The sequence below is a fragment of the Hippocampus guttulatus genome, chromosome 16, assembly GCF_054856545.1.
Source record: "Hippocampus guttulatus isolate MCC_2025c chromosome 16, RoL_Hgut_1.0, whole genome shotgun sequence".
NCBI classification, from domain to species: domain Eukaryota; kingdom Metazoa; phylum Chordata; class Actinopteri; order Syngnathiformes; family Syngnathidae; genus Hippocampus; species Hippocampus guttulatus.
In genome coordinates, this window is record NC_141276.1 from 10,851,879 (window position 1) to 10,876,643 (window position 24,765).

General features: G+C 43.8%; 1 protein-coding gene and 1 long non-coding RNA gene across 3 annotated transcripts; one reads left to right on the forward strand and one right to left on the reverse strand.

Annotated features, from left to right (window-relative positions):
• The first annotated feature begins 986 nt into the window (after window positions 1-986).
• Window positions 987-19,229, forward strand: mybpc2a (myosin binding protein Ca). Of its 2 annotated transcripts, XM_086133397.1 has the most exons (27): window positions 987-1,097; window positions 2,881-2,964; window positions 3,663-3,811; window positions 3,933-4,050; window positions 4,233-4,281; window positions 7,128-7,184; window positions 7,277-7,449; window positions 7,526-7,658; window positions 8,519-8,643; window positions 9,790-9,895; window positions 9,975-10,144; window positions 11,067-11,232; window positions 12,304-12,410; window positions 12,488-12,517; window positions 13,021-13,160; window positions 13,240-13,399; window positions 13,984-14,088; window positions 14,149-14,337; window positions 14,735-14,869; window positions 15,342-15,509; window positions 15,586-15,674; window positions 16,464-16,659; window positions 16,983-17,122; window positions 17,213-17,372; window positions 17,701-17,837; window positions 17,910-18,096; window positions 18,968-19,229. In XM_086133397.1, the coding sequence occupies exons 1-27, from the start codon at window positions 1,067-1,069 to the stop codon at window positions 18,997-18,999; spliced, it is 3,336 nt and encodes a 1,111-aa protein (XP_085989523.1). In that variant the 5' UTR covers window positions 987-1,066; the 3' UTR covers window positions 19,000-19,229. The 2 variants fall into 2 exon arrangements, with proteins under 2 accessions (XP_085989523.1, XP_085989521.1); XM_086133395.1 differs by lacking the exon at window positions 987-1,097 and having other exon boundaries at window positions 2,787-2,964.
• Window positions 15,415-16,578, reverse strand: LOC147193104 (uncharacterized). Its single transcript, XR_015103242.1, has 3 exons — window positions 16,449-16,578; window positions 15,607-15,710; window positions 15,415-15,536 (listed from the first exon to the last, which is right to left on the reverse strand). It is a non-coding gene; the product is annotated as an uncharacterized LOC147193104 (long non-coding RNA).
• Window positions 19,230-24,765: the final 5,536 nt, after the last annotated feature.

The following is a 24,765-nucleotide window of genomic DNA, read 5'->3' on the forward strand; positions in this document are numbered from 1 at the left end:
GTCCGTTGACTAACAATCTACACAAACATAAACGGAACCCACACACACAATTTTTAGCTAGCCCATTGCTCTCAATGTTGATTTTTGTGACAATTTAAAAGTAGGCAATTATGCTATTAGGCTAACAAAATGGGATGCAGCGTTTGCTTGTCATCCATCTGCAGATGAGTGGACCTCAGGTAAGCTGGCTGGCAAGGTGCCGCCTCCCTCACTCTCTGTTGCGCTCTCTTACGTGTTTGTGTTTGTCACCAAATGTCTTCCTCCCACTGCCGCTTTGCTGCCTCCACACCTCATTGTCATCCATGTTTCCTCTCACTCAGCAAACTCTGAGCCAAGCGACGGTAAGATGGCGTCTGCCAAAAGCAAAACTCCCTCGCCTAGTCCCCTCACCCAAATGCCTCCCTCCGCTTGCTGTTTGTCTGCTTGTTATGTTTGTTTTGTGTGTCAGTAAACATTAGCGTCTGTCACTGTGTGCGCGTGTGTAGGCGTGACACATGAGAAAGTGAGTATTTAGCTCGTAGCATTAGCAATGAATGGTGACTAAGGTAGTATAAAATTAGCAAAAGTGTTTTCATCACGGAGAAACCAAGTAGAAACAAAATTTGAAGCAAGCGTGCCTGGTGAATTATGTCTTCCTTTTCCCATTTTATGAACTCAAATGAGCTGCATTGTATTTATTTATTTATAATGTTTAGATTTTGGAGAGATTCAATTGACTATGTGGGTGGCTGTTTTTAGGCATCCATGGAGTCAATTATGGAAATTGTTACAAAGCTTTGTCAATAATGTCTCTTTGTTTGGTTTTTAAAAAATTATTATTAATTTTACCATATTCAAATGAATATGCTGATAGACCTATAGTTAATTTTGACTGACTCAATATGCGTATGTCCAATAGCTTTATCCAGACTGCATTTATACATGGGATTCTTTTGGAAACCTTTCCCATCAACCGCTCTGGATAACGTGTGCATTGTTGACATTTTGTTTGTTTTCCATCTGACCAGCACTATTTCAAACAATTCTGCTTTTATACCGACTGACATACTTTCTCTTTCCCACCAACATGCTTTATGATGCAGAGTTGCCTGCTGATGGTAAGACTTGCTGAGGACCTGTCTGTTTGCTGGAATCAAGAAATAGACATGGTTTCATGATTTCATTACTGACAATGTCTAAAGCACGGGTGTCGAACTCAAGGCCAGGGGGCCGGATTTGGCCCACCACCGAATTTTATGTGTCCCGCGAAGACAAATCATGCACATCGACTTCATGTTTCTCGCTAAAGCACCAAAATTGAAAATTGTCTTCATTTTTGATAACATTGAGATATTGCAAGTATTTTTTTTTGTTACCAGTCACTCTTTAAAAATAACTGAAAAATAATTGATCAATTTTTTTTTAAAACTGGTTTCTGATTTCAAAACTAATTACACATCAATTGGTTGTGTATACAGTATGTGATCATATGAAGGCATACATTTATTCACGATCACAATGGCACTTACCTTAGCTTCAACGTGGCTTGCGACAAAAATGAGTTTGACATCCCTGGATTCTAAAGGTTGATTTGAGTGGTCCCTCACTCTGGTCATTTGTCTTCAAAGGACCTTTGTAGTTAATCATAATGACTGCATGTATCACAATTTAGAGGTAGCAGTTGGTGTTTTTTATCATACACTCTCTGACTGAATGTATCCTATTGGACTAATTGCTGGAGGTCAGAGAACAAAGGAAAAACCTTCGAGGAGTCTGACTGACAAGTCATTGTACACCTAAAAGTACAATGAAGATTTTTTTGTTGTTGTTGGGGCTCTGTATGGACAAATGTCAAATATAGGGTGCTTTCACACTAGTCACTGAATCAGTTTTATTTCAATTATAGTTGACCAGTATGGACAAACACGAGTTAACAAAAGGAATCAAGTGCACCCTTGTGTTTGAGTTTCACCCAGAACAACACTTTAGTTGTTGCTTTTTTTTTCTGCTGTCATGCAGCAACAGCGATCGCGTCAGCAGCTAATGGGATTAAGCAATGAAATTAATGACAGAATAATAATGCTTCTGGGGCGGCCCGGTAGTCCAGTGGTTAGCACGTCGGCTTCACAGTGCAGAGGTACCGGGTTCGATTCCAGCTCCGGCCTCCCTGTGTGGAGTTTGCATGTTCTCCCCGGGCCTGCGTGCGTTTTCTCCGGGGGCTCCGGTTTCCTCCCACATTCCAAAAACATGCATGTCAGGCTGATTGGATGCTCTAAATTGTCCCTAGGTGTGAGTGTGGGCGTGGATGGTTGTTCGTCTCTGTGTGCCCTGCGATTGGCTGGCAACTGATTCAGGGTGTCCCCTGCCTACTGCCCGGAGATGGCTGGGATAGGCTCCAGCACCCCCCGCGACCCTAGTGAGGATCAAGCGGTTCGGAAAATGGATGGATAATGCTTCTGGTACTCCAAGAAGAAAGATAAATGGGAATCATAACTGCATATTCAACTTGATTAACTTTCACGTTGCATGTTTGAAATTGTCATACGGTGTTGTCATACATTGTTGAAGCCGGCTAATTAGCATGAAACGCAATTTTTGCTCCATTTTGTGTTTTTGTCCACTCATCTGTCTACTGGACAGTAGCTCTTCCTTGTTTACATTTGGCGACCAATGAATGAAAAGAGTGATTTTGGTTTTGCTATGATTGGAAATTTGCTTTGTGAACCCAAATCTAACCAAAGTTTATGAAACAAAGCATATCAGAGATGGTGGACTGTTAGTGTGAAAGCACCCCCCCAAAAATTCACAAGATAATACTCCTAATGATGATGAGTAGTTACACACAGTATTTTAAAAGTCCATTTTTGATTATGTTGGTGGTAATGTGTGTCAATTTGGCAGATGTCGTTCCGGGTGAGGACCCTCAGCTAGCCGAGCTGACCGGCCTGTTTACGCTCAAGCCGGAGAGCGCCACTGCCACCAAAGGTCTGCACAAAAATCTCCCCTGCTGTTTTCTCGGTTGTCCATTAGACATTTGCGCACATCTTTTTAAAATTTCTTTTAGTTGATTCTGGCTTCTTGTTTTTTATATCTAATATTTACCTTAAGCTAGCTAGCTTAGCTATGATTTATCCTTTCAGCCTAATTAGCATTTTATTTACATTTTTATTTGCTCAAATTTGTTGTGCATCATTTTTTAAAATTAATGGTATCCTATATTTGACAAATATTATTCATTGATTTTTGTGTCATTGGTCTTGTATTCAGTTTTGTTTTGGATTAAACCTTATTACTGTGCAGGTCGGACATATTGTTATCAGTTAGTGCGCCATGTTGACATGAATCTTGCGATGTCATTTGTCAGAAATGAAGATGTTGGTTGTTAATATTCCAATTATGTAAAATATCAAAAAATGTAATTTCTTGAGAATATGAATTTTTGCCCATGTGTAAGTATTCATTTTAGTCCACAAATCTTTTCTTTATACAATGGCTCCTTGAGGGAATAGTTTAATTTCCTCGTATCTTAAACACTCTAATATCAAGCCACCTTTCCCCACTGAAATGAAAGGAAATGCAGTTAATCTGTTTCAACCCCGCAAAAAAAGCACTTTTATGTTAAAGGTGTTGTAAAATGTATACAGTAAAGTGTGTTTTGATTGATTGATGTATGTTGTGAGCAGGGCAGGATGTGACATTCTCGGCCAAAGTGGATGCGTCCACCCTGGTGAGGAAGCCTACCATGAAGTGGCTGAAGGGCAAGTGGCTTGACCTGGGCAGCAAAGCCGGCAAGCACTTGCAGTTCAAGGAGACCTACGACAGGAACACAAAGGTAGACTCGGCACATCTGCCAGGAGTTGCTTAGTCTGCTGGCATCTTGACTTTGACCAAGAAGAAAGTGTGCGCCTGGCTGACTTGAAACTCGCTTGTTTTATTATTATTTTTTTTTCCAGATCTACACATACGAAATGCGTATTGTGAAAGTGGTGGACGGCGACGCGGGCGGCTATCGCTGCGAGGTGACCTCCAAGGACAAGTGTGACAGCTGCACCTTTGAGGTGTCCGTGCAGGGTGCGTCGCTTCATCGCCTTACTGTCGCCTTTCATCTAGCCGCCTCCGCCGCGTAACCGACTTTGTCAGACAATAACTGCGCGCGTGATTTAGTCTGTCATTTGGAGAGGTCACGAGCCTTATATTGGCATGAAAATGAAGGAACCTCGGTGCTCTTCTACTTTCTTCTATTTTGCTTTCAGCTGTGGAAGAGCAGCACCAGGACAACATTTTGGAGGCCTTTAAACGATCGTGAGTGCCCGACGTCCATTTGTTCACCTCATGCAGGGTCTGTCTATCTGTCGGTCACTCTTGTGTTCATGGTTTAAACATCCTTGAAATATCACACATAGCAATCCATCTCAAACGTATCCCAATGAATACTCAAGTTCGGTACTTTTGATCCTCTTTCTTAAGTTAGGCTACGTACCCGCATTACTGAGGCATATGTGCACACGTGTCACATGATTGGTCACAGGTCTGAAAATCAAAGCCTGGGGGCCAGATCCGGCTCGTGAAGGCAAACCACAATTACAAGGTGGGCACTCGTCTCGAGTCACCACTGTATATACAGTATGGGAAGTGTTTCAGCTGCGAGCTGCGATACGTTACTAAAGCAGCGTCCACCTTAAGCAGGCATTCCGGTATCAGTAATCTGCGCATGAAACATCATTTCCCATCCTCGTTAGCGCACCTTTTTGAAGACGAGCAGCGCAGCATGTGAAGCGACAGCGTGATATTGAACCACGGAAGCGACTGCGGGGTCCTCATTTGCACATGCCTTATATCGCAAACGCCAAGAAGAAGAGGAGGAGGATGAGGAGGAGGAAATGCAAAGCGAAAGGTTGCTTGGAAGTCAGATTTATTAGCCTGCAAGGCTAAACGTGGCTGATGCTGCTCAGAGAATCTTTATGACCATTGCTGAAGTCATCTGAAGACGCATCTTACATGAGTTTGATCTGTAACTCACAAGCTTATTTGGATGTACAGAAAAATAATTGAATATTGGTGAAAATTAATTTTAATAAAGTAGATCAATCCCAAAAGTCAAAATTCTGAGGGATTCACTGCATACAATAAAATAGTTGATGATTTTAGCTGTTAAAATATTGATGATTATAGCTTACAGTTAACAAAAACCAACGACCAGCAGGGAACGAAGTTTACGCGGCGGCCGTCACATACCGCAATTTATTTAATTAAATTTAATTTTTTTAAAAGCAGTTGGGAATTAGAAAAAAAACCTGACATATCAAAATTGGGAATCAGCTTCGATTTCTGTCGGTCTCCGTGTTGAATCCAAATACAACCGTTGCAAACATCTGCTTTTACTTTAGAAAAGAGCCATCTGAAACGTTACAGACCAAACTAGTAACTGAATCATAATCGATCTGTTTGTTTTTATTTTCGTTCTCTTAAGTTGATGTAGAGTCGATTTTAAAAATGTATCTGAATCCAGTTGATTGTATTTCGTCGAAGAACTGGACTCAATAGAGTTTGAGTGAATTCAAGAAAAACCTTTTTCACTGCAGTAACTTGTAATTGTCTCTGAACAGCCCTTGTTGAAGATGCTCCATTTTTGGAACACGTTTCACAGAATAAGCAAAAGAAAAAGCAAAAAAGCCCCCCCAAAAACATTATTTGAAAAACTGAGAAGCTTTCATGAGAGCCTAAATCCAGATACGAGGGTCAACCAGAGTCTGTACAGTGCTGCAGGCTGGGAAAAAAAAAAGACTCACGGATTAGTAAGCACAATGCCTAAAATATCACCCTGACATCCAATAATGTGCCTAATAAGTTGACGAAATAGTTTTAATTGCTTGCTATCCTCAGCTTAGTCAAGTGGCCCGCTCTGCCCTCCTCTTGGCACGAAGGTTATCTGAGGCTCCCACAGGCCTTCCAAGTACAGTAGGCCGCGCTGACGTTTTCATGCTCAGTCGACCACTGAGCTGGCGCGTCCCGTCGACGAGGTTATTATCGCTCCCTGGGGAGGCTTTGCCCTCCTTCCGGGATTATACCACCACCATCAAGCGCGCATGTTATCCTTGAGCGGAGCGCTCATCCGTGCAGGCACAAGAGAGGCTCGGAATTTATATTGCCGTTGAGTTTTTTTTGGGGGGGGGGGGCTTTGCGGGGGTCCTTTGAGGCCACCGGGGTGGTTAAACAAACACTGTTTCAGGAAACAAAACATTCAACTGTCCGCACAGGCCACCTTGCAAGAAGGTGACTGATGATCCACCAGTCAAATGGTTTGCGAGTAGCCACTTTGCGAGTAGAGCAAGTGGGTGTCTGTGAGGGAGGTCAGCGGTGAGGAAAAAAAAAAGCTGAACGTGGAAAGGTTTTAAAAAAAAGAAAGAACCATATAGAATAAGGGTGGTAAAGCTGTTCAGTCGGATGGCTTTTTCGATTTTCGAGAGGAGCAAGTTGGTATTTACAAGGCGGAAAAGTGGCAGAGCAGAAAATCCAGTGCCAAACAAATGTCACATTTGAAAACAGTTGAAGCTATTTAACTCGGATGAACATTTATATGCTTTCAAGTGGCGCAGTTTGGTGCTTACAAGAAGAGCAAGTGGAAGAAGAAAATTGCGGGGAAACACCCACATACTGTAGCTCATCGGTGCAATCGACGTCAAGTGGGTGTGCAAGGAATGTATTTGCCACAAGGTGATGAGGAATAAAGTTAAATATGAATAAATAACTTGATTGAAGAAAACTGAAACAAAACTTAGCTGGACTCAGACATCTTTGTTGCATTGCAAGTAGAGAAAATGAGTGTGTCGAGGTGGCTAAGTGGGGATGACCAAAGTTGAGGCCGAAACAGACGAAACCAATCCAGAAACAAGAAAACTGCCAAGAAAATGTGGATCCCAGCACCTTTATGAGTTTGCAAGTAGAGCAAGGGGTGTGTCCTAGGCGGGCAAGCGGTGGAAAAAGAATTTTATTCAAAACAAACAAAATGAAACACTGTTCTCCAAAATGCCGCATGAATAAGAAAACTAGAAAGAAAAATGTGGATTAAGACATCTTTGTAATGATGCAAGTAGAGCAAGGGGTGTGGGCAAGTGGTGCGGTTGATGACGAATGTTCTTCTCACACAGTGGCGATGCAAACGAGGATGCCGGTGACCTTGACTTCAGCGCTCTGCTCAAAAAAAGGTACAGTACATCCATCTTTTTTTGTTGTTTTTTTTGCCCCGCCCGCCGACAGCTGACCGGATGACCGCCACGGCGCTCCCTCATCACATCAGGGAGAAGAAGCAGCAGCAAGCTCCCCCCGAGGACGTGGACGTTTGGGACATCCTGAAGGCGGCCAAGCCGTGCGACTACGAGAAGATCGCCTTCGAGTACGGCATCACCGACCTCCGCGGAATGCTGAAGAGGCTGAAGAAGATGAAGACGGTGGAGCCCAAAAAGAGCGATGGTAAGGCGGGGTGGGCGGGCCACGGTAACGGCGCCATCCACGGTGGTGGCAGCCTAACCGGACGTTGTGCCCGCAGCTTTCCTGAAGAAGCTGGAGCCTGCCTACTCGGTGGACAAGGGCCGCAGGATCCAACTGAGCGTGGAGGTGGCCGACCCTAACGTCCCCATCAAGTGGCTCAAAAACGGACAGGAGATCAAACCTTCGGCCAAGTGAGCACGACGGTGGCCGCGGCGTCATCATCATCGTCATCATCACTATTATTGGGTTAGGTCAAGGAGCCATGTGATCTCTTTCAGCCAATCAGCAAAGACAAATGATGGCAGGAAGGGAAAAGTCCCAATGACAGGGAAATGTCATTTAGAACTCATTCTGTCTAAATATGATCAAGTGTATACAGTGTGCAAAATCTAATGATGAAGAGGTTTGAAAATTTGGTTTGGAAAATAAATTCTGGGGACAAACTTTTGATGTAACTACATTCAAATATTAATTTAAAGATTTTAATAAAAACTAAATTATTCATTATTCACTAAGAATTAAATGAATAAAAATCGAATTTGTTCAATTTAATTTCAATAAAAAAAACCTAATGAAATAAAAATCATTAACATCACATCAATTCAAAATAAAAATATATAATGTTATTAAAATACATAATAAAATAAAATAAAAGTAAAGCAAAAATCCATGCACAACGCAGAACCTTTCAATCCCAGGATATTTCACACAATTTTCCTAGCTGTTCTATCTAATATTTCTATCCTTCGATCTCTTTCCCCAGAGTGATTCTGTAGGCCAATATTCAGTAGCTTCTTCACCCTAAACGAAGCAGGTAACGATCCTAGAATAGTACATAAAAAGTATTTGTTAAAAATGCAAATGAAATCAAATTCACTTGCTGATTGGCTGCTCGAATTCCCAGCCTGGTTTCCAAACAACTGTCATGCTGTCGCCAGATATATATGGATATAGATGAGCTGTAACACTGGCCTTGCGTCACCGTGGCAACGTGGCGAGCGCTTCTGTGTTCCCGGTGACATCACGGGCGGCGCTGGTCTTTGTGCGGCAGGTACGTGTTTGAGAGCGTGGGCAACCGGCGCACGCTCACCATCAACAAGTGCAATCTGTCAGACGACGCGGCCTACGAGTGCGTGGTGGGTGAAGACAAATGTTTCACCGAGGTCTTCGTCAAAGGTAGCTGACTCACCTGTTGTCTTCGTCACGCGCCATCCCAAACTCATCACAAACCGTTGATTCTTCCTAAAGTCGCCCCAATGAAAACGACACAAGGCAAAGCAGTCGGGCTGTCGTATCACCTGTGTTAAAAACATGAAAAGTATTCAGTGTGGCTTTTGAAATTTCTTACTCTCTTAGTACAATAAGGTGGGTGGAGGGTGGGTGCATTGTGATCAGCGTGCAAAAAGTGAAGGGAATGCCGTGTCAGCCTTGTACAGGGTGGAAAATGGGGAGGGGGGGGGGATCTGACATACATTCAATAAAAAATGGAATGAATAAAAACATATACAGTGAGTCAAGTACTTGTTTACTCAAATTTGGAAAAACAATGCAATTAAAAGCTGGTAGTAGGTGATATAGTAATACAATTGCAAGTACCTGTGCTGTAAATAATAATCAAAATTAAATGAACACAATAAATTAGTCAAATGAAAACAAGCAGGATAATTAAAATTAACTAGAAAAAACTACAATACCACCTCTGCAAAAATATTTTTCAATTGTTAAGTATTAAAAAAAATCCATAGGCACAAAAATAAAATATAATCAAATGCACAATGTAAAATAAAAAACAGCAATATGATTAATGAAGTAGATGAAATCAAAATAAATGTACCCAAACTGCATTATGAGTTCCATATACAGTGTATTGATACAGTATTTTCATTTGTCGTAAATTACAATTAAATAAAATGAAATGCAATTCAAATAAATAACAGGATAGATAAAAATAAAGTAACAGTGAATTCGTTCAAATCCGCCAATAATACGATTAAAACTGATCAATTCAAAAAAAAGTTTGGTAGTGAAACTTTTTCACTACTAAACAAGAAAGCCCATTTATGGCTTTGCGTCGTGTTTGTGCAGCACCGGTGAGCGAATGTGTCATCGTTTGGAGGCGTACATCCTTTGAAGGCCGCTTGAACAACACAACAGCTCAACCATGCGATTAAAAAAAAAAAAATACATTGAAGGATTTTCTATTTATATGCTTAACTCTGTCAACTAATTTAAATATGTGCGACCCCTCTTGCGTTGGAATACTTTCCGCTAGTACTACAAATACACGCTTACAACAGTACACTTGACTCGCCTGTTCTTTAGAGCCACCTGTGACCATCACAAAGCTTCTGGACGACGTCCACACGGTGGTGGGCGAGAAGGTTGAGTTTGAGGTGGAGGTCTCAGAGGAAGGGGCGCACGTCAAATGGTGAGCAACACTGTTGGTTTGTGGGGAACGAGCGCCGTATATCAACGATACTGAACGGGTGTGCTTCGTTTGTCTTCAGGATGAAAGATGGCGTGGAGCTGACCAAAGAGAGCGCGGCTTCCAAGTACAGATTCAAGAAGGACGGCAAGAGGCACATTTTGATCATCAACGACGTCACCAAGGAGGACATCGGCACCTACTTCGCCTTGACCAACGGTGGAGAGTCCAAGGCTGAGCTGGAAGTGGAAGGTAACCCTTGGCTTCTTCCGTCATTTGCTGTAAACTTGGCTTCAGTGGCCATTTTGAGGTCTTGGGACTTTCCTCGCTAAGACCCGCCGCACGGCAAGCAACCCGTCCATTACCGACTGAACTGTGGCGCACTCGGCAAGCCCTCGGCAACTGCTTTTCCTGTCTTTGTGTTCATCTGCTCGTTCTTTGACAATCATGACGTGTTTTTGTGCTTCAATAACAAATAATGGAGTACAATATAATGTATGTCGAACCTCAAAAGTGGATCCAGGGTCTCAGTTGTACATTTTCAGTACTTGGAATTTGTTGGAGACTCGACCTGCTTGGTTTTCGTCACAGGAAATTGGGACCTGACTAATATTTGGAGTCTTATTTAAATCTCGCACATATGTGACTTACTCCCACCTCTGCTTTCTGCAAATGTGTGAATCAAGCTGACAGCGTGCCATGCTACTCAATGCTAAACGAAGATAACCCGTCAACTCGCCCATGAAAGCGAAGTGAAAGCCGACGGGGGGGCCGAGACGCAAACTAATTGGCTGTGAATGTCTGAGGAGGGGAAGTTTGCTGACAGGTATTTCAATTAGCTTAGCCGTCGCTACGCGTTGATGTTTTTCATTTGGACAAGCGTGGAAGCTCATCAATTAGTTACTACCGTAATTAATACAGCTCAATTTATCCAAGTGTCCATCTATCGTGCCGTTATCCGTCAGGGTAATTTGCTCTACACGTCCAAAACTGATCACAGGGTCGCGGCTTTGGTTTCCTCGCTACACTGCTGAATCTCTGGTGTGTTCCTTCAGCACTGCCTCAAAAATGCCAAAAAGGTGGCCCAAAGTTTGACGGAAAAAAAAAAAAATTGAAAGTTTGTGTTATTCTGTTAGTGAAGAGTGCATTTGCGCTGCACTTTTCTTGCGTGCAGAGAAGGAACTGCAGGTTCTGCAGAGCATCGCCGACCTGACGGTGAAGGCCAGCGAGCAGGCCGTGTTCAAGTGCGAGGTGTCTGATGAGAAGGTGATGGGCAAGTGGTTCAAGGACGGTGTGGAGGTGCAACCCAGCGAGCGCATCAAGATGACACACATTGGAAGGTACAGTCGCACTGGAAGGTCTTAGAGTGCCGTCAGTCGCACCGGAAGGTGACTGTGTCACATTGGAAGGCCTTAGGGTTGCGCTGGAAACTATTTCAGTTGCACAAGTTTCACTGCAAGGTGCCTCAGTCGCACTGGAAGGTATCAGTTGTCCACTGGAAGGTAGCTGAATCACAATGGAAGGTAGCTGAGTCCCACTGGCATTTAAGAGTCGCACTTGAAGGTAACTGAGTGGCACTGGAAGGTAATATAGGCGCAATGGAATGAACGGGTGTTGCACTGGAAGGTAACGGAGTCCAATTGGAAGGTTTTAGTCATACTGCTTGTTAACCGGGGTGCACTGGAAGGTAATTGAGTTGCACTATAAAGTACAGTATTATTTGTGGCCTTGGAAAGTATCCAAGCCGCACTGGAGCATGAGTGAGGTGCACTCGAAGGTACGGCCGTGACACTGGAAGGAATCAGAGTCATATTAGTCATGCTGCAAGGTCTTGGTGTAGCCCTGAAAGCAATCTGAGGCGCGCGAATCACACAGGAATATAGCGTGGGGGTGGGCGTGGGGGGGGGGGGGGTAGAGTGGGAGCTGCGATGGCTATCACAGTTGCTCTTGAAGTAGTCTCAGCTGCACTGCAAGGCAGCAGAGTCTCACCAGTAAGCATCTGAGTCACACTGCAAGGTGAAAGTCAACCTCTGAATTGTCGTCACTTTGGCCACTCCACCGTCTTACTCCAAACGTCATACAATCAATACCAAAGGATTCGCTTGGCGGTTGACCCATTTTTTTGTGGGGTGGGGAATAGGCAGCAATCAGCAAAAGTGCAGCTTCATAACACACATACTCAGATAGGCACACATGAAGAACACCCTGTCCCCCAACCTACAGTTCGTTAATTTTTCTGCTTAATCCCCCCATCGAAGACACGCCAAGGCGACACCGGTCACGCAAGGTGAAAACCATTTGGGCTGATTTTGTTGCCGGGCAAAAGCAGCAGCGGAACGTCTGCGCTCTGTCACTTAATTGCCGCTCAAGCAGTGACTGTGGTCTCCATGGTAACCGTGCAATGTCTCCAGGACACACAAGCTGACGATCAGCGACGTGAAGCCCTCCGACGTGGGAGATTATACCTTTGTTCCCGACGGCTATGCACTCTCCCTGTCGGCCAAGCTCAATTTCCTGGGTGAGCCAGTAAATCGTCAGTTTAACTCGCATTGTTTTTGGCATATGTGAGCTGACTCATGTGTTCTTTTCTTTCAGAAATCAAGATTGACTATGTTCCCAGACAAGGTGAGTCCCTCGGACTTACTTGAGCATGTAGTAGTAATTACTATGTTATTACATAGCTGTTAAGCAGTAATACCTAGATTGTTCTGGAACAGCTCATTTGTACGCCCTTTATTTGTAGTTATTGGATGTTTATAGTAGTATGATTATGCTGATCTTAATGTATCCAGCAATAATTAATAGAATATTACACAGGTATTAATCAGTTAGAACTATAGTTTTCCAGGACCATTTAGGAGGAATTTCTTGATTACAATGACTAAATACTACGATCATATCGTAGTTGTCAATCATAATTCCGGGATCAACATCAGTTACAGGGTTATTACACGCTTATCAAATAATTATGACTGGGTTTTTATTCATTTTATTACTCTGGTATGAGTAAATACTGGATTATTTTAATGGAATTCTGTCATGAATCATGCATCATTATCAAGCGGGAGTTACTATTACAGTAGTATTCAGTAGCTCCTACAGCATGAATATCCATTACCATGTGACAGACCCTCCCAAGATCCACTTGGACACGAGCGCGACAGGGAGCAAGAATACCATCACGGTGGTGGCCGGCAACAAACTCCGCTTTGACGTGGAGATCTCGGGGGATCCCCCGCCGCTGGTGTGCTGGATGAAGGGCGACGAGGTGAGTGGAGGGCCAGCGGCACTTGTGCGCTCTCCAGGCGTAGGTCACGTGACGGCCTGTTTTACGGACTGCGCCGTAGACGGTGAGCGATGTGGAGGGGAGAGTCCGCGTGGAGACCAAGAAGACCCTGAGTAGCTTCGTCATCCAGGGGGCGGAGAAGGAGGACGAAGGCTTCTACTCACTCACCGTCACCAACCCTGCCGGAGAAGACAAGGCAGAGCTCTTCGTCAAGGTCGTGGGTGAGTTGAACTTGGCCTGCTCATCTTGCTGCACGGATTCGGGGTTGGGTGGGTTATTTATTTATTTTGTATTCACCTTGGGTTTTCCGTTACGGCTCAGGTTGTGATTTTATGATAAGGCTTGGGGTTTGGCTTGGTAATGGCAGAAGCCTAAACCTTACGGTTTAGGCTTCTAGTGGTTAGGTTGGACTTGGGTTCATCTCTTGAAAGAATTAAAACATGGAATGGTTACAACTAGGCAGGGCGGGTGAAGTGGCAGCTTTGGGTAGCGTTTGCTTGGGTAAGCTGCTTTCAAGATTGGTCTGGGTTAAGCTCAAGGTAGGATATGGCACACTTTGATTAGGCCAAGAAAGGATATAGAGGTTGTTAATTGGGTTAAGATTCAAGTTCAAATAGCTTCGCGTTTGGTTTGCTTTGGTCGATTTTCGGGGTTATGTTCAGTGTCAGGCTTTGCTTGAGTTTCAGTTCACTAGATAAACTGACAGCAGCAGCGCAACATTTTTCCTTGCTGCCGCATAACAGACTGTAACCTGATTTTGCCTTCTGTCTCTTACACGCGCACCACCCATTCCTCGGCGCGCCAGATGTGCCCAACCCTCCCGAGAACGTCAAATGCACATCGGTGGGCGAGAACAGCGCCACCATCGTGTGGGACCCTCCCACCTTTGATGGCGGCGTGCCCGTTAAAGGTGAGCCACAATCTCCACATGCCCCAATCCCGGATCACGTCGTCTCATCTTGCCTTCCAGGTTACCTGATGGAGAGGAAGAAGCTCGGCTCGTCCAGGTGGACCAAACTCAACTTTGACGTTTACGAGTCCACTGCGTACGAGGCCAAGAAGATGATCGAGGGCGTCCTGTACGAGATGCGCGTGTTTGCCGTCAACGGCATCGGCATCTCGCAGCCCAGCTTCAACTCCAGGCCCTTCATGCCCATCGGTGCACCAACAACCTCAATTGTTCACTTCTTCCCGTTACGTTTACACAGCGGAGAGGCGCGCATGTGGAACCTTGTTATCTATATCGACGCAATCACGTTGTAATTAGAAGCAACGATCAAGACGGTACAAAAACAGAAGGCAGCTGTGCTTCGGATAACATCTGGAATACTTCAGAATTGTCTGATAATATCAACCGCTTCAGTGCCAGCTGTTCTCTGGGCTTCCCTGATTGTGACGGCCCTGGGCAGATCAGGTTGACAAGGCGACATGTCAAGGCTAATATCTAATTGGACAACAAATCTCTCACATCGACATGCACGCCCATGCAGGAAGCAGCGCAACCAAGACAAAAGTGTTTCCACACCGTATTGAATCGGCTTTTTGTCTCCCACCAGCCCCCACCAGTGAGCCCGCTCGCCTCTCGGTGGAGGACGTGACCGACTCCACCTGCGCTCTCCGGTGGCTTCCTCCGGAGAAAGTGGGACCGGGCGGCATTGACGGCTACATCATTGAGTATTGCAAAGAAGGAAGTAAGTTGCAAGGCCGACTTGACCCTGAAAGGCAAAAAATAAGAAATAACATCTGTGGAAAAAGCTGAAGCTCCAAGTACTGTGATGTTAGCGTGTTACTCGTCCAATACGAGACTGTCATTTTACGCTAAATGAGGCCGTAATCCTCAACATGAAGCTTTATTGGGGGGAATATAAAATGTAAACGGCTTCAATAATAATTAATGGTTAGCGCTGATTAGATTGAAACAGCTGAATGAGACGAGTGGTGAGTGAGAGGAGGTTTGGGGTTGATTTAGGGCTGGGATGGGGAGGTTTGCTTGCGAGGTAAGAATTGAGTGAGTTGGTTGGAGGCTCGGGTGGATTGGGGTTGCCATTACGTTCAGTGTTACGATGGCAACCCAAAATGGTTAGCTGCCGCGGTCAGAATTTGTCACTCGGCTTGGAAAAGCACGAGCATGAATGAGTTAAGCAGCCTCGCAATCGCCCTCAGCTGACGAGTGGGTACAGGCCAACAAGGAGCCAGTGGAGAAGAACCAGTACAAGGTGAAAGATCTGCCGGTGGGGGAGAAGATGCTGTTCAGGGTGGTGGCCGTCAACATCGCCGGTCGCAGCCCCCCTGCCGTGCTCTCGCAGGCCGTCACCATCAGAGAGATCATGGGTCAGACCACAGACGTCACGCTCAAGTCTGATGTCGGGTGAACAAAGAAGAAATGAATTTCTCCTTTGCCCTGCAGAACATCCAAAGATTCGCTTACCACGCCAGCTGAGAACCAAACTGGTGAAGGTCGTCGGAGAGAAGGTCAACTTGGTCATCCCCTTCCAGGTCAGCATGCCTCTCACATTTCGTCTCCATGTCGAGCTGTAAACCACCCACCCTTGTCTTGACTCTCAGCTCAGCGCTCATACCACCACCCGCACTCCCCATAGCTGTAGTTTTATTCACCTCTTTGTTAATGATCATCTTTTTGATTTTCTGAGCCCAGACGCTCTGCAAAAATGACTAAAACCCACCTCATTCTTGTACATGTATTTGCCCGCAACTTGGCTTTATTTTGCTCTACTGTCTATAGTGAGGCTGGCTCTGCAAATGCTCTCAGTTGCCTTACCTGGCAGAGTAAAGGTTAACCACATGAAATAAAAAATTATCTTCTGGGCAGTTCGAAGTAAGGTTACAGTTGAGTTCTGGGAAGGTTTCTTTTCTAGTAATCTCCTGTTTGTGTGTCTTGTTCTTGACTCCCCAAAAATATGTTCACTGTGATTTAAAAAAAAGATTGGCCGAGCCAAAAATACCTCAGACGCCCCCCCCCCCCCCAAAAAAAAAAGTCAGCGTGTCGGCACAAAGTAGGTCAAGTGGCGGTGAAGGAACGACTGGTAGATTTAGAACTGCTGACTTGTCCATTTTAATATTTGATTTCGCGTCTTTTTTATTTTTTATTTTTGCGATTGTGCCAAGTGCACTCAGGAGTCTCAGGGTTTCGGCCCAGGTTGTAGTTTTTGGCTTTTGGCCTTGGAAATGATCACATTGCAGAAATAAACAACAAATGGTATCTTGAAAAGATAAATCAAAATGGAGAATCATTGTCTTTTTTTTCCTGACCTTGGATCTTTCCAGGGTAAACCTCGCCCCGTGGCCACCTGGTACAAAGATGGCAAAGCCCTGGAGGATCGAAGCGTGGGTACACGCACCAGCGAGGTGGACTCCATCCTCTTCATCCGCTCAGCCCAGAGGGTCCACTCGGGCACGTACACGCTGGCCGTGCAGATCGAGAACATGGAGGACCGCGCCAACATCCGCATCCAGGTTGTGGGTGAGTCGCGGGTTCATCACGCGCGCGGGAAATGCGGCGGCAGAGGAGCGCATATCTCTTCAAAGGCGTGATCGTGGACTCCTCATTCCCAACTTCCCAAAGTCATCAAAGTGGCACGTTAATCCTGACCGCCAGCTCATTCCTCATCTCTTCACAGGTCAGCGGGATTACGCCATAGGATTATTTGTGTGTAGACCGGGATTAGGTTCATACTTGAAGGTTGAGCTAATGAGAGGATGAGACACCCCTCCTCTCCCCCCAGTCTCTGCTCTGAAGTCATCTTCCTAAAAAAGGACATGGCTGTCGTGTGTTTGTTGATGTAGAAAAGCCGGGCCCCCCCATGGAGGTGCGCGTTATCGACGTTTGGGGCTTCAACGCCTCGCTGGAGTGGAAGCCGCCCAAAGACGACGGCAACGCAGAGATCATTGGCTATACGATTCAGAAGGCCGACTTGAAGACCAAGGTGAGCCAAGTTGGAGTGGATGGCTTTTTTTAAAAAAATCATTTATTTGGTGGCCCGTGCGAGAAGTCTGTCTGTCTCCAATCACGCCAGGATTGGTTCACTGTGTACGAGCACAACCGGCGGCCCAACTGCACCGTGTCCGACCTGGTCATTGGTAACGAGTACTCCTTCCGAGTCTTCAGCGAGAACGTGTGCGGCCTGAGCGAGGACCCTGGCGTCAGCAGCAGCACGGCGCTCATCTGCAAGACGGGTAAATCAAATGCTAGGTTGAAAGGCTAAAGGTACCTGGCAGTTACAGATGAAGCAGCACTTTTCCCAATCAAGAACCATGGCTTTGTCGAGTTTATGTATTTATTCATATTTTTGTATATATACAGTATATTTTTTTAGTTAATCAATGAATAAATGAATTTTCAATTAAACTGAAATTTGATTGAATTTATTTTTGAAAAAGTAAGGAGTTGAAAGTCCAGGTATCTGTTTTTGCAGTTTGAAAGTAAAAAGTCGCCAGAAAAATAAATACAAATGCAAGAACGTCGACAAATGAAGTAGTGACACCACTGTCTGACTTTCTCCAGATTTGGACTGCAACCTTCCACCCTTCAAAGAGAAAGACCAGAGTGCTTGTCCGAAATTCACAGCACCCCTAGTGGACCGGAGTGTGGTGGCGGGCTACACAACGGCCATCAGCTGCGCCGTGCGCGGCTACCCCAAGGTACGCTCCACTTTGACGCTTGTTGGCATTCGCTCCAGTCGCGAGGAAGCCCTGCGTCTCTTGCCGCCGTAGCCCAAAATCATCTGGATGAAGAACAAGATGATCATCGGCGAGGACCCCAAATTCCTGATGCAGAACAACCAGGGCGTGCTGACGCTGAACATCCGCAAACCCAGCCTGTACGACGGCGGCCGCTACTCCTGCAAGGCCATCAACGCTCTCGGCGAGGACGAGGTGGAGTGCAAGCTGGAGGTCCGAGGTAGGATTACAATTCCGCTGGTCACTTTTTTCACGGAGGAGGGTTAGTTTTGTTTCGGCCAATGAGGATTAACGGTGACTGAAAAGCCAACCAATGAGACTTCAGTGTTGTAGTCAAGTTGTTGTTTGTTTAAAACTATCCCAACGTGTTTTTATTACTTTATTTTCATATAAATTGAATATTTTATTTTAAGTGAAAAGTTTTGATGTTTAATTTAAAATATCTTGTTTAAAAAGCTTTTTCCAACTTTTAGATATTTTTCCATTTATAAAGGCTTTTTATTAACTTATTTAGTATGCTTGTTTGCATTTAATATTTGATTGTATATTTTTGCTTTAGAGGTAAAATCTGCATTTAAATGTACAGTACTTGATTTTTAAAAGCATTTAATTTGCGGATTTGTTTTTGATTTCTTATTCCTTTTAAGGGATTTGTTGATATACTTATCGTTTTTTTTTTTAATTATGATTTTTTTAAAAGAATTTAATTATAATTTTTTAAGTAATGGGTGGTTTTAATTTTACATTGGGGCATTAAAAACGATTTTCAAAAACATTTATTGTTGACAATTATAAAGGATACTCATTAAAAAAAAGGTAGTAATTTAAGAGGCCTTTTTATTAAAAAAAAGTGCTTTGTTTTACATTGAAACATTCTTTGATAGGTTGCCCCAAAAGATGCAAATGTAGTCACTATTTCCTAAATGAATATTGCAGTCGATTTTGTGATCACATTTTTAGCTCATCCACATAATAATGGCCATGCTGTCTTGATCATTCATTAGTGGCTTGAGCTTTGCTTTTTGACATCATCAAACACTGGCTTCCTTCTTTGCCGTGACGTCATCTCGGTCGTCGTTTTTCTCCCGCAGTGGTCAAGGAGAAGGAAGACGTGAAAAAATGAGGATGGATCCGACTGGACGACCCGCTGAGCAAATATGATTTCATGCGCCGTCAACTGTTAGTTTCACATCTTTGTTTGAGGATAAGGTCCTTGAAGTACATCTGCTGCTGTCATCGCTCTTTCTGCTCTAACTTGAGATGCCACCGGCACTTCCTGTCACGTGGTAGTTGAATGTCGGGATCAAAAGTCAAGAATTAAATTAGAACAATTCTTCAAAGGTGGCAAAAGGACTTGATTTGACCTTGTTTCTCTTTGCTGTCGTCATCTGCGGAGGTTGAAAACAGTGACGATTCTGTTTTGACAAAGTAAGGCGTACAAAGTACAGATGTTCCTTTTCAAATGGAGTAAGGGAGTTACTAAGTACAAAGCCCTCAGAAAAACAAAAAAGTTCAGACAATTCAAAAATCTACACTGTGGTGACTTGACTTGAGTTGAATTTGTTCCGTGACCCCATTCGTAACCCAAAACAGTTGTAAATTATTTTTTCCCAATTGAAATGAATGGAAATTACGTTATTCCGTTGCAGCCTGGAAGAAGAACACAAACAAAAGTAATTTTGAAGATGAAAAATTGCACTCTAAAGTGTTGTACTTTATCAAAATGTACAGTATAACCATAATAGGACCTTTCTTTTTAAAATGAATTACATTGAGCAGCTCCTTCTGTTGTTTGGGATCAGGTTAAAAAAATAAATCTTCAATTTCTGTATGTCAGACACTCACGAAACGTAGTTGGTTTGTCAGATGATAAAGAATCTATGAGTACGATAATATTGCCGATCTCCACGTGTTGCTGCACTGTTTGTGTTCAGATACCCGTTGTCAAAAAGTGGTGCGACACCATGACGTTGATGCCGTTTGCGTTAGCCCGTATGACTCATTTTGCATTGTGTATTAGCATTAAGCTAGCAGACTTTTGTAAGACAGTTATCGAGTTTAATTAAATACGCAACATGTAATCCTCCTTGCTCCAATTTTGAAGTCAAGGGAGCATTGGATCTGTACTTGCTTGCTTCCCACCACTTTCTTGCTTAAAAGCTAATAAAGCCATGGTGCGCACGCACACACACACTTGGTGTTGAGTGTTGACCCTTTGGTGCAAGCAGCGGATATCGGGGTCTCATTAGGACGGAACACGAGATGCTCATTAAGGCACCCCGACAACAGCCGCCTAATTAGCTTTCGCTGTTTTTTTTTCCCCCCCGCTCTTTCCCGCGTCACCACTAAGCAAACCAATTAAGCGCTAATTCGCGCGGCCGCAAAACAAACACGGCGCAGCCAAGAGGGAGGACGGTGAAACCCTCGCAGAGGTGACCGCTCCAACCAAAACAACCAAATCATGTTGGATCATCGCTGAGAAGGGAAATGAATAAATAAATAAATGAATACGCGGAAAATTCTGATAATTTGAGATGTCAGCAGCATCGCGTTGATGTCAAAGTGAACATAAAGGGTTTTAAAATTCTCTTGCTGTTCAAATGCGTATCTTGTTTTTAAAATAGAAAATTTGTGCAATTTGAATGATTTATTTTTAAACTGATTTTAGATCAAATTTGAGTTCTTTCATTGATTGCATTTTCTCAACCCTCAACATGTGTTAGAATTCAACTTACTGGAATTGCGATTTTTATTTTTAAAGACAAAACTTATTTAAATGCGAAAGACAAAATTATATTGGATCCTAAAAACGGTTTTGACAAAGTCGAAATGACAAACAGTGAACAAAATGTTGTTAAGTGGCCGCACGGGAGACCTGCAGTGCAGCAACACTGCAAATGTTTTTTGTTTTTTTCCGCGCTTGTTCCTCGGATGATTGACACATGAAAGTCCGACACACACACACACACACACACACACACACACAAACACACGCACACACCCCTCGTGGGGCTTCAGGAGAAGAACAGCATGTCACCACCACCTTAGCGCGCACACGTGCCAGTCGCGGATGCTTGGTTGCTCGGCGACCGCATCTCTCTGTACGCACACACGAACATCACTCCAGACTGAGGGCAACTTTCAACACACACTAAATTCCGATGACCTGCGCTCATAGACAATCAGAGACACACACACGCACACCAACTTTCTCACACTGACACGTTCACGAGCACTTGCACACATTCAGAGGATTCAAAGGGTCACACACATTCAACAGGTTTCGCACAAATCACACAAGCACACGCACACTGTCAGATAATACAATACAATACAATACATGCAGATTTATATAATCACAAACACACAAAATTCACTCATACACGCTTCCACATTTGTACTGTGTATATGTGTGCATATACAGAATGTGTATATAAATACATAAATCTACATTGCAATACACACACACACACACACAAACAACACACATTCGTGCATGTTTGTTCTTCAAAGGCTTCTCTCACATCCGCCACTTAACGGTGATGTTTTCCTTCCGCAAGCAAACGCTGCGAAATGCCGCACACACTTTCATCTGCTTTTGTTTCAATAATGACATCACCATTATTACTTGCATCATTACTTCAAGCTTTGCTTTTCCGCGGCGCTGCTTATATTCCGTCCCTGACGCCCTGACGGACGGCTACAAGGGGAAACTGGCTTCAGGTCTTTCTTTATATTCACACTATCAGGCCGATTTGACATTAGCAGCTAGACAAACAACGTAGTTTCATTTTTCTTTTGAAGAAGGAAAAAGAAAAATCTAATTAAAACAAACAAACAATAGTACTCTTGTGAGTATATGGTTGCAATATTTGTAAGGGTCGGGGATGAATCATACTTTTGTAAGGGTGGTGGGGAGTCATTTTTGGGTGTGCAGAAAATAAGTCAAAATAAGAAGGGGAAAAAAAGCATCTAAAATTATGTGAAACCAAATTGATATTTTCATCTTGTCGTATAATTCCGATTTGCGGCAACATGATGATGTCGTCATGCATCGGCGGCCTCCGCCAACAAGGGAGGACATGGCGAGCAAATGCGAGCGAACGAGGCATCAAGTGGAGTGTGGCACTTGTGTGAGAGCCTTTGGCTTGATTCAAATGGTTGCCATGGTTTCCGGATGTTTCCATGGAAATGCTGCCTGCCAATAAAATGAATGCGAGAGAGAACGGGCAGGCGAGTGGTGGCGGATCTTTGCAGCAGGTTGGCAGGACAGTGAGATGGGGAGGGGGAGACTCTAGATGGGGGTAAACAAGTGAGCTGGTCACCATGGCAACGCAGCCGTTAAATCCATAGGAGCCTCCTGATCAACGTGTCAAGTGTCCTTCATGGAAGATTTGCACATTTTTGTCCTTCCAAATGTCCTTAAATCCTTCCTTCGATGGTTCCTTCCGCCCGTCTCATTCCATCCGTTCCCTGTCGTCTCTGAAGGACGGAAATGCTTCTGCGTTTCTCCTTAGCCACGGCAACACCGCAGCGAGCAATGACCGCGGGAGAAAGTGGGTAGGGGTGGGGTCGGGTGTGAGTCTCGGCCTGCGAATGATGCTCGTGCCGCTTCAGTCATCAAAGCTTGAAATAACACACAAAATTGAAATTTTCAAGAAAAGCAAGTCTATCTGTATTTTGCGGAAAAAGTTGATATATTTAAAAAAAAAAAAAATCACACTACTTTGAAACCTAAATCCTGCTGTGAATCCCTTAGCCTAGCTTGAAACCCTACTTTTAATACCTAACCCGAGTTCAAAAACCAAATTTGAAACCCGGAACGAGTTAGACACCCTACTTTCAAACCCTAACCCTGGTTAAAACCCTAATTTGAAACCATAACCCGGGAGTTGGCAACATGCGGCTCTTTAGTGCCTGGAGCTGGAAAAAAAAAAAATTTAAACGGCGTTTCATGTAAAATTCGCCGAGGGTACTGGCAAAGAGAATCTGGAGGGCCATGAAAAGCATTTTTAAAGCTGTACACGTGAGCAACGAAAGTCAAAAACGCTGCAAAAGTGCGTCCCATGCGTCAAATCTCGACGAAGGTAGGTAGGCATGACTATAAGTGTGTTGTGTATGCACGGGTCGATCGCGGTAGGTTGTTTGGATGAAACGTAGATCTTCGGTCAAAAAAAAAAGCCTTACTATTAGAGGTAATATCGGGCCAAAATCCGAAATTCGGGTCGGGTCGGGCCTGAAAATGTCAATCATTGCTTCGGGTTCGGGTCGGGTCGGGCTTCTCTCTCACTGACTTTTTTTTTGTTTTGTTTCGAGGCCGTGAATAGTTTTGGCCACGAGAGACCGTGAATCGCAAAAAACCCCCAGAAGTCGCCTCATCACAACACGTACTGTACTAAACTCTTGCAATGACAATTCAAAGAACTCCTTCCAGTCTCTGTCGAGTATCCACCTGTCATTGTTCGTCTTTGTCTCTCTGCTACTCTCTCTTAAAGTGCCGCGCTAGATTCTTAAGGACATACTGCTGCGGTGGTTTACGGCCCAATTTTCAACCCGTCAAAATGACGGGCGGTCTTAAATTTTCCCCGTCCACTCTTAAAAGAAAATCCGTCAATGATGGAAAATTGTCGGTTAATGTAACCTCTTCAGAAACAGAAATATACAATACGTAAATATTTATACAGTCTTGTTTAACTTAGAATTCGTTACAAAAGACAGGCTTTGTTATCAGAAATCACCCCTCCTCCTTCCTCACAAATAAAATATGAAATGTCGGGTTTGTTTCGGGCTCGGGCCTGCAAATCAAGTTAAGTGATCGGGCTTGGGCCGGGTCGGGCTTAAATAACCTCAGGCCGGTTGGAGTCGGGCTCGATTTTTTAGGACCGATCTTAGCTCTACTTACTATACATGGTCGTTATTTTCGGCCAAATACGCCTTAATATACATGGTGGATTATCTTTCGGCTAAAAACGTCTTACAATACATGGTCCTTTTTTTTCTCGGCCAAAAACGCCTTACTATACATGTTTGTTTTTTTTGGGCAAAAACGCCTTATTATAGTATACATGGTCGTTTTTTTTTGCCCCAAAACACCTTACTATACATAGTCGATTTTTGTCGGCCCAAAACGCCTGATGAAGCATGGTCGTTTTTTTCGGCCAAATACTCCTTATTGGTGGATTTTCTTTTGGCTAAAAATGCCTGACAATACATGGTCGTTTTTTTCGGCCAAACATGCCTTACTATACATGGTCGTTTTTTTCGGCCAAACACGCCTTAATATACATGGTGGATTTTCTTTCGGCTAAAAACGTCTTACAATATCTGGTCGTTTTTTTCAACCAAAAATGCCTTAGGATACATGGTCTTTTTTTTCAGCCCAAAACGTCTTACTATAAATGTTTGTTTTTTTCGGCTAAAAACGCCTTACTGTACATGGTCGTTTTTTTCGACTAAAAATGCCTTACGATACATGGTCGTTTTTTTTTTTTTTTTTTTTTTTTGCCAAAATTGCCTCACTATCCATGGTCGTTTCTTTCCAGCCCTAAACGCCTTACTATACATGGTCGTTTTTTTTCAGCCCAAAACACCTTACTATCTGGTCGGGGGTTTTTTTCGGCCAAAAACGCTTTACTATACATGGTCGTTTTTTAATCAGCCCAAAACGCCTTACTATACATGGTTGTTTTTTTCAGCTAAAAAAGCCTTACTGTACATGGTCGGGTTTTTTTCAGCCAAAAACGCCTCACTATACATGGTTGTTTTTTTCAGCCAAAAACGCCTTACTATACCTGGTCTTTTTTTTCAGCTAAAAAAGCCTTACGATAGATGGTCGTTTTTTTCAGCCAAAAACGCCTTACTATACATGGTCGGGGTTTTTTCAGCCCTA

Bases quoted from the DNA above. Each gene is read 5' to 3' on its own strand.
- mybpc2a (XM_086133395.1), top strand. From the start codon at position 2,802: ATGATGATGAGTAGTTACACACAGTATTTTAAAAGTCCATTTTTGATT. The intron at 10,145-11,066 runs GTAACCCTTGGC...TCTTGCGTGCAG, and splicing joins GGCTGAGCTGGAAGTGGAAG to AGAAGGAACTGCAGGTTCTG. The intron at 14,870-15,341 runs GTAAGTTGCAAG...AATCGCCCTCAG, and splicing joins TGAGTATTGCAAAGAAGGAA to CTGACGAGTGGGTACAGGCC.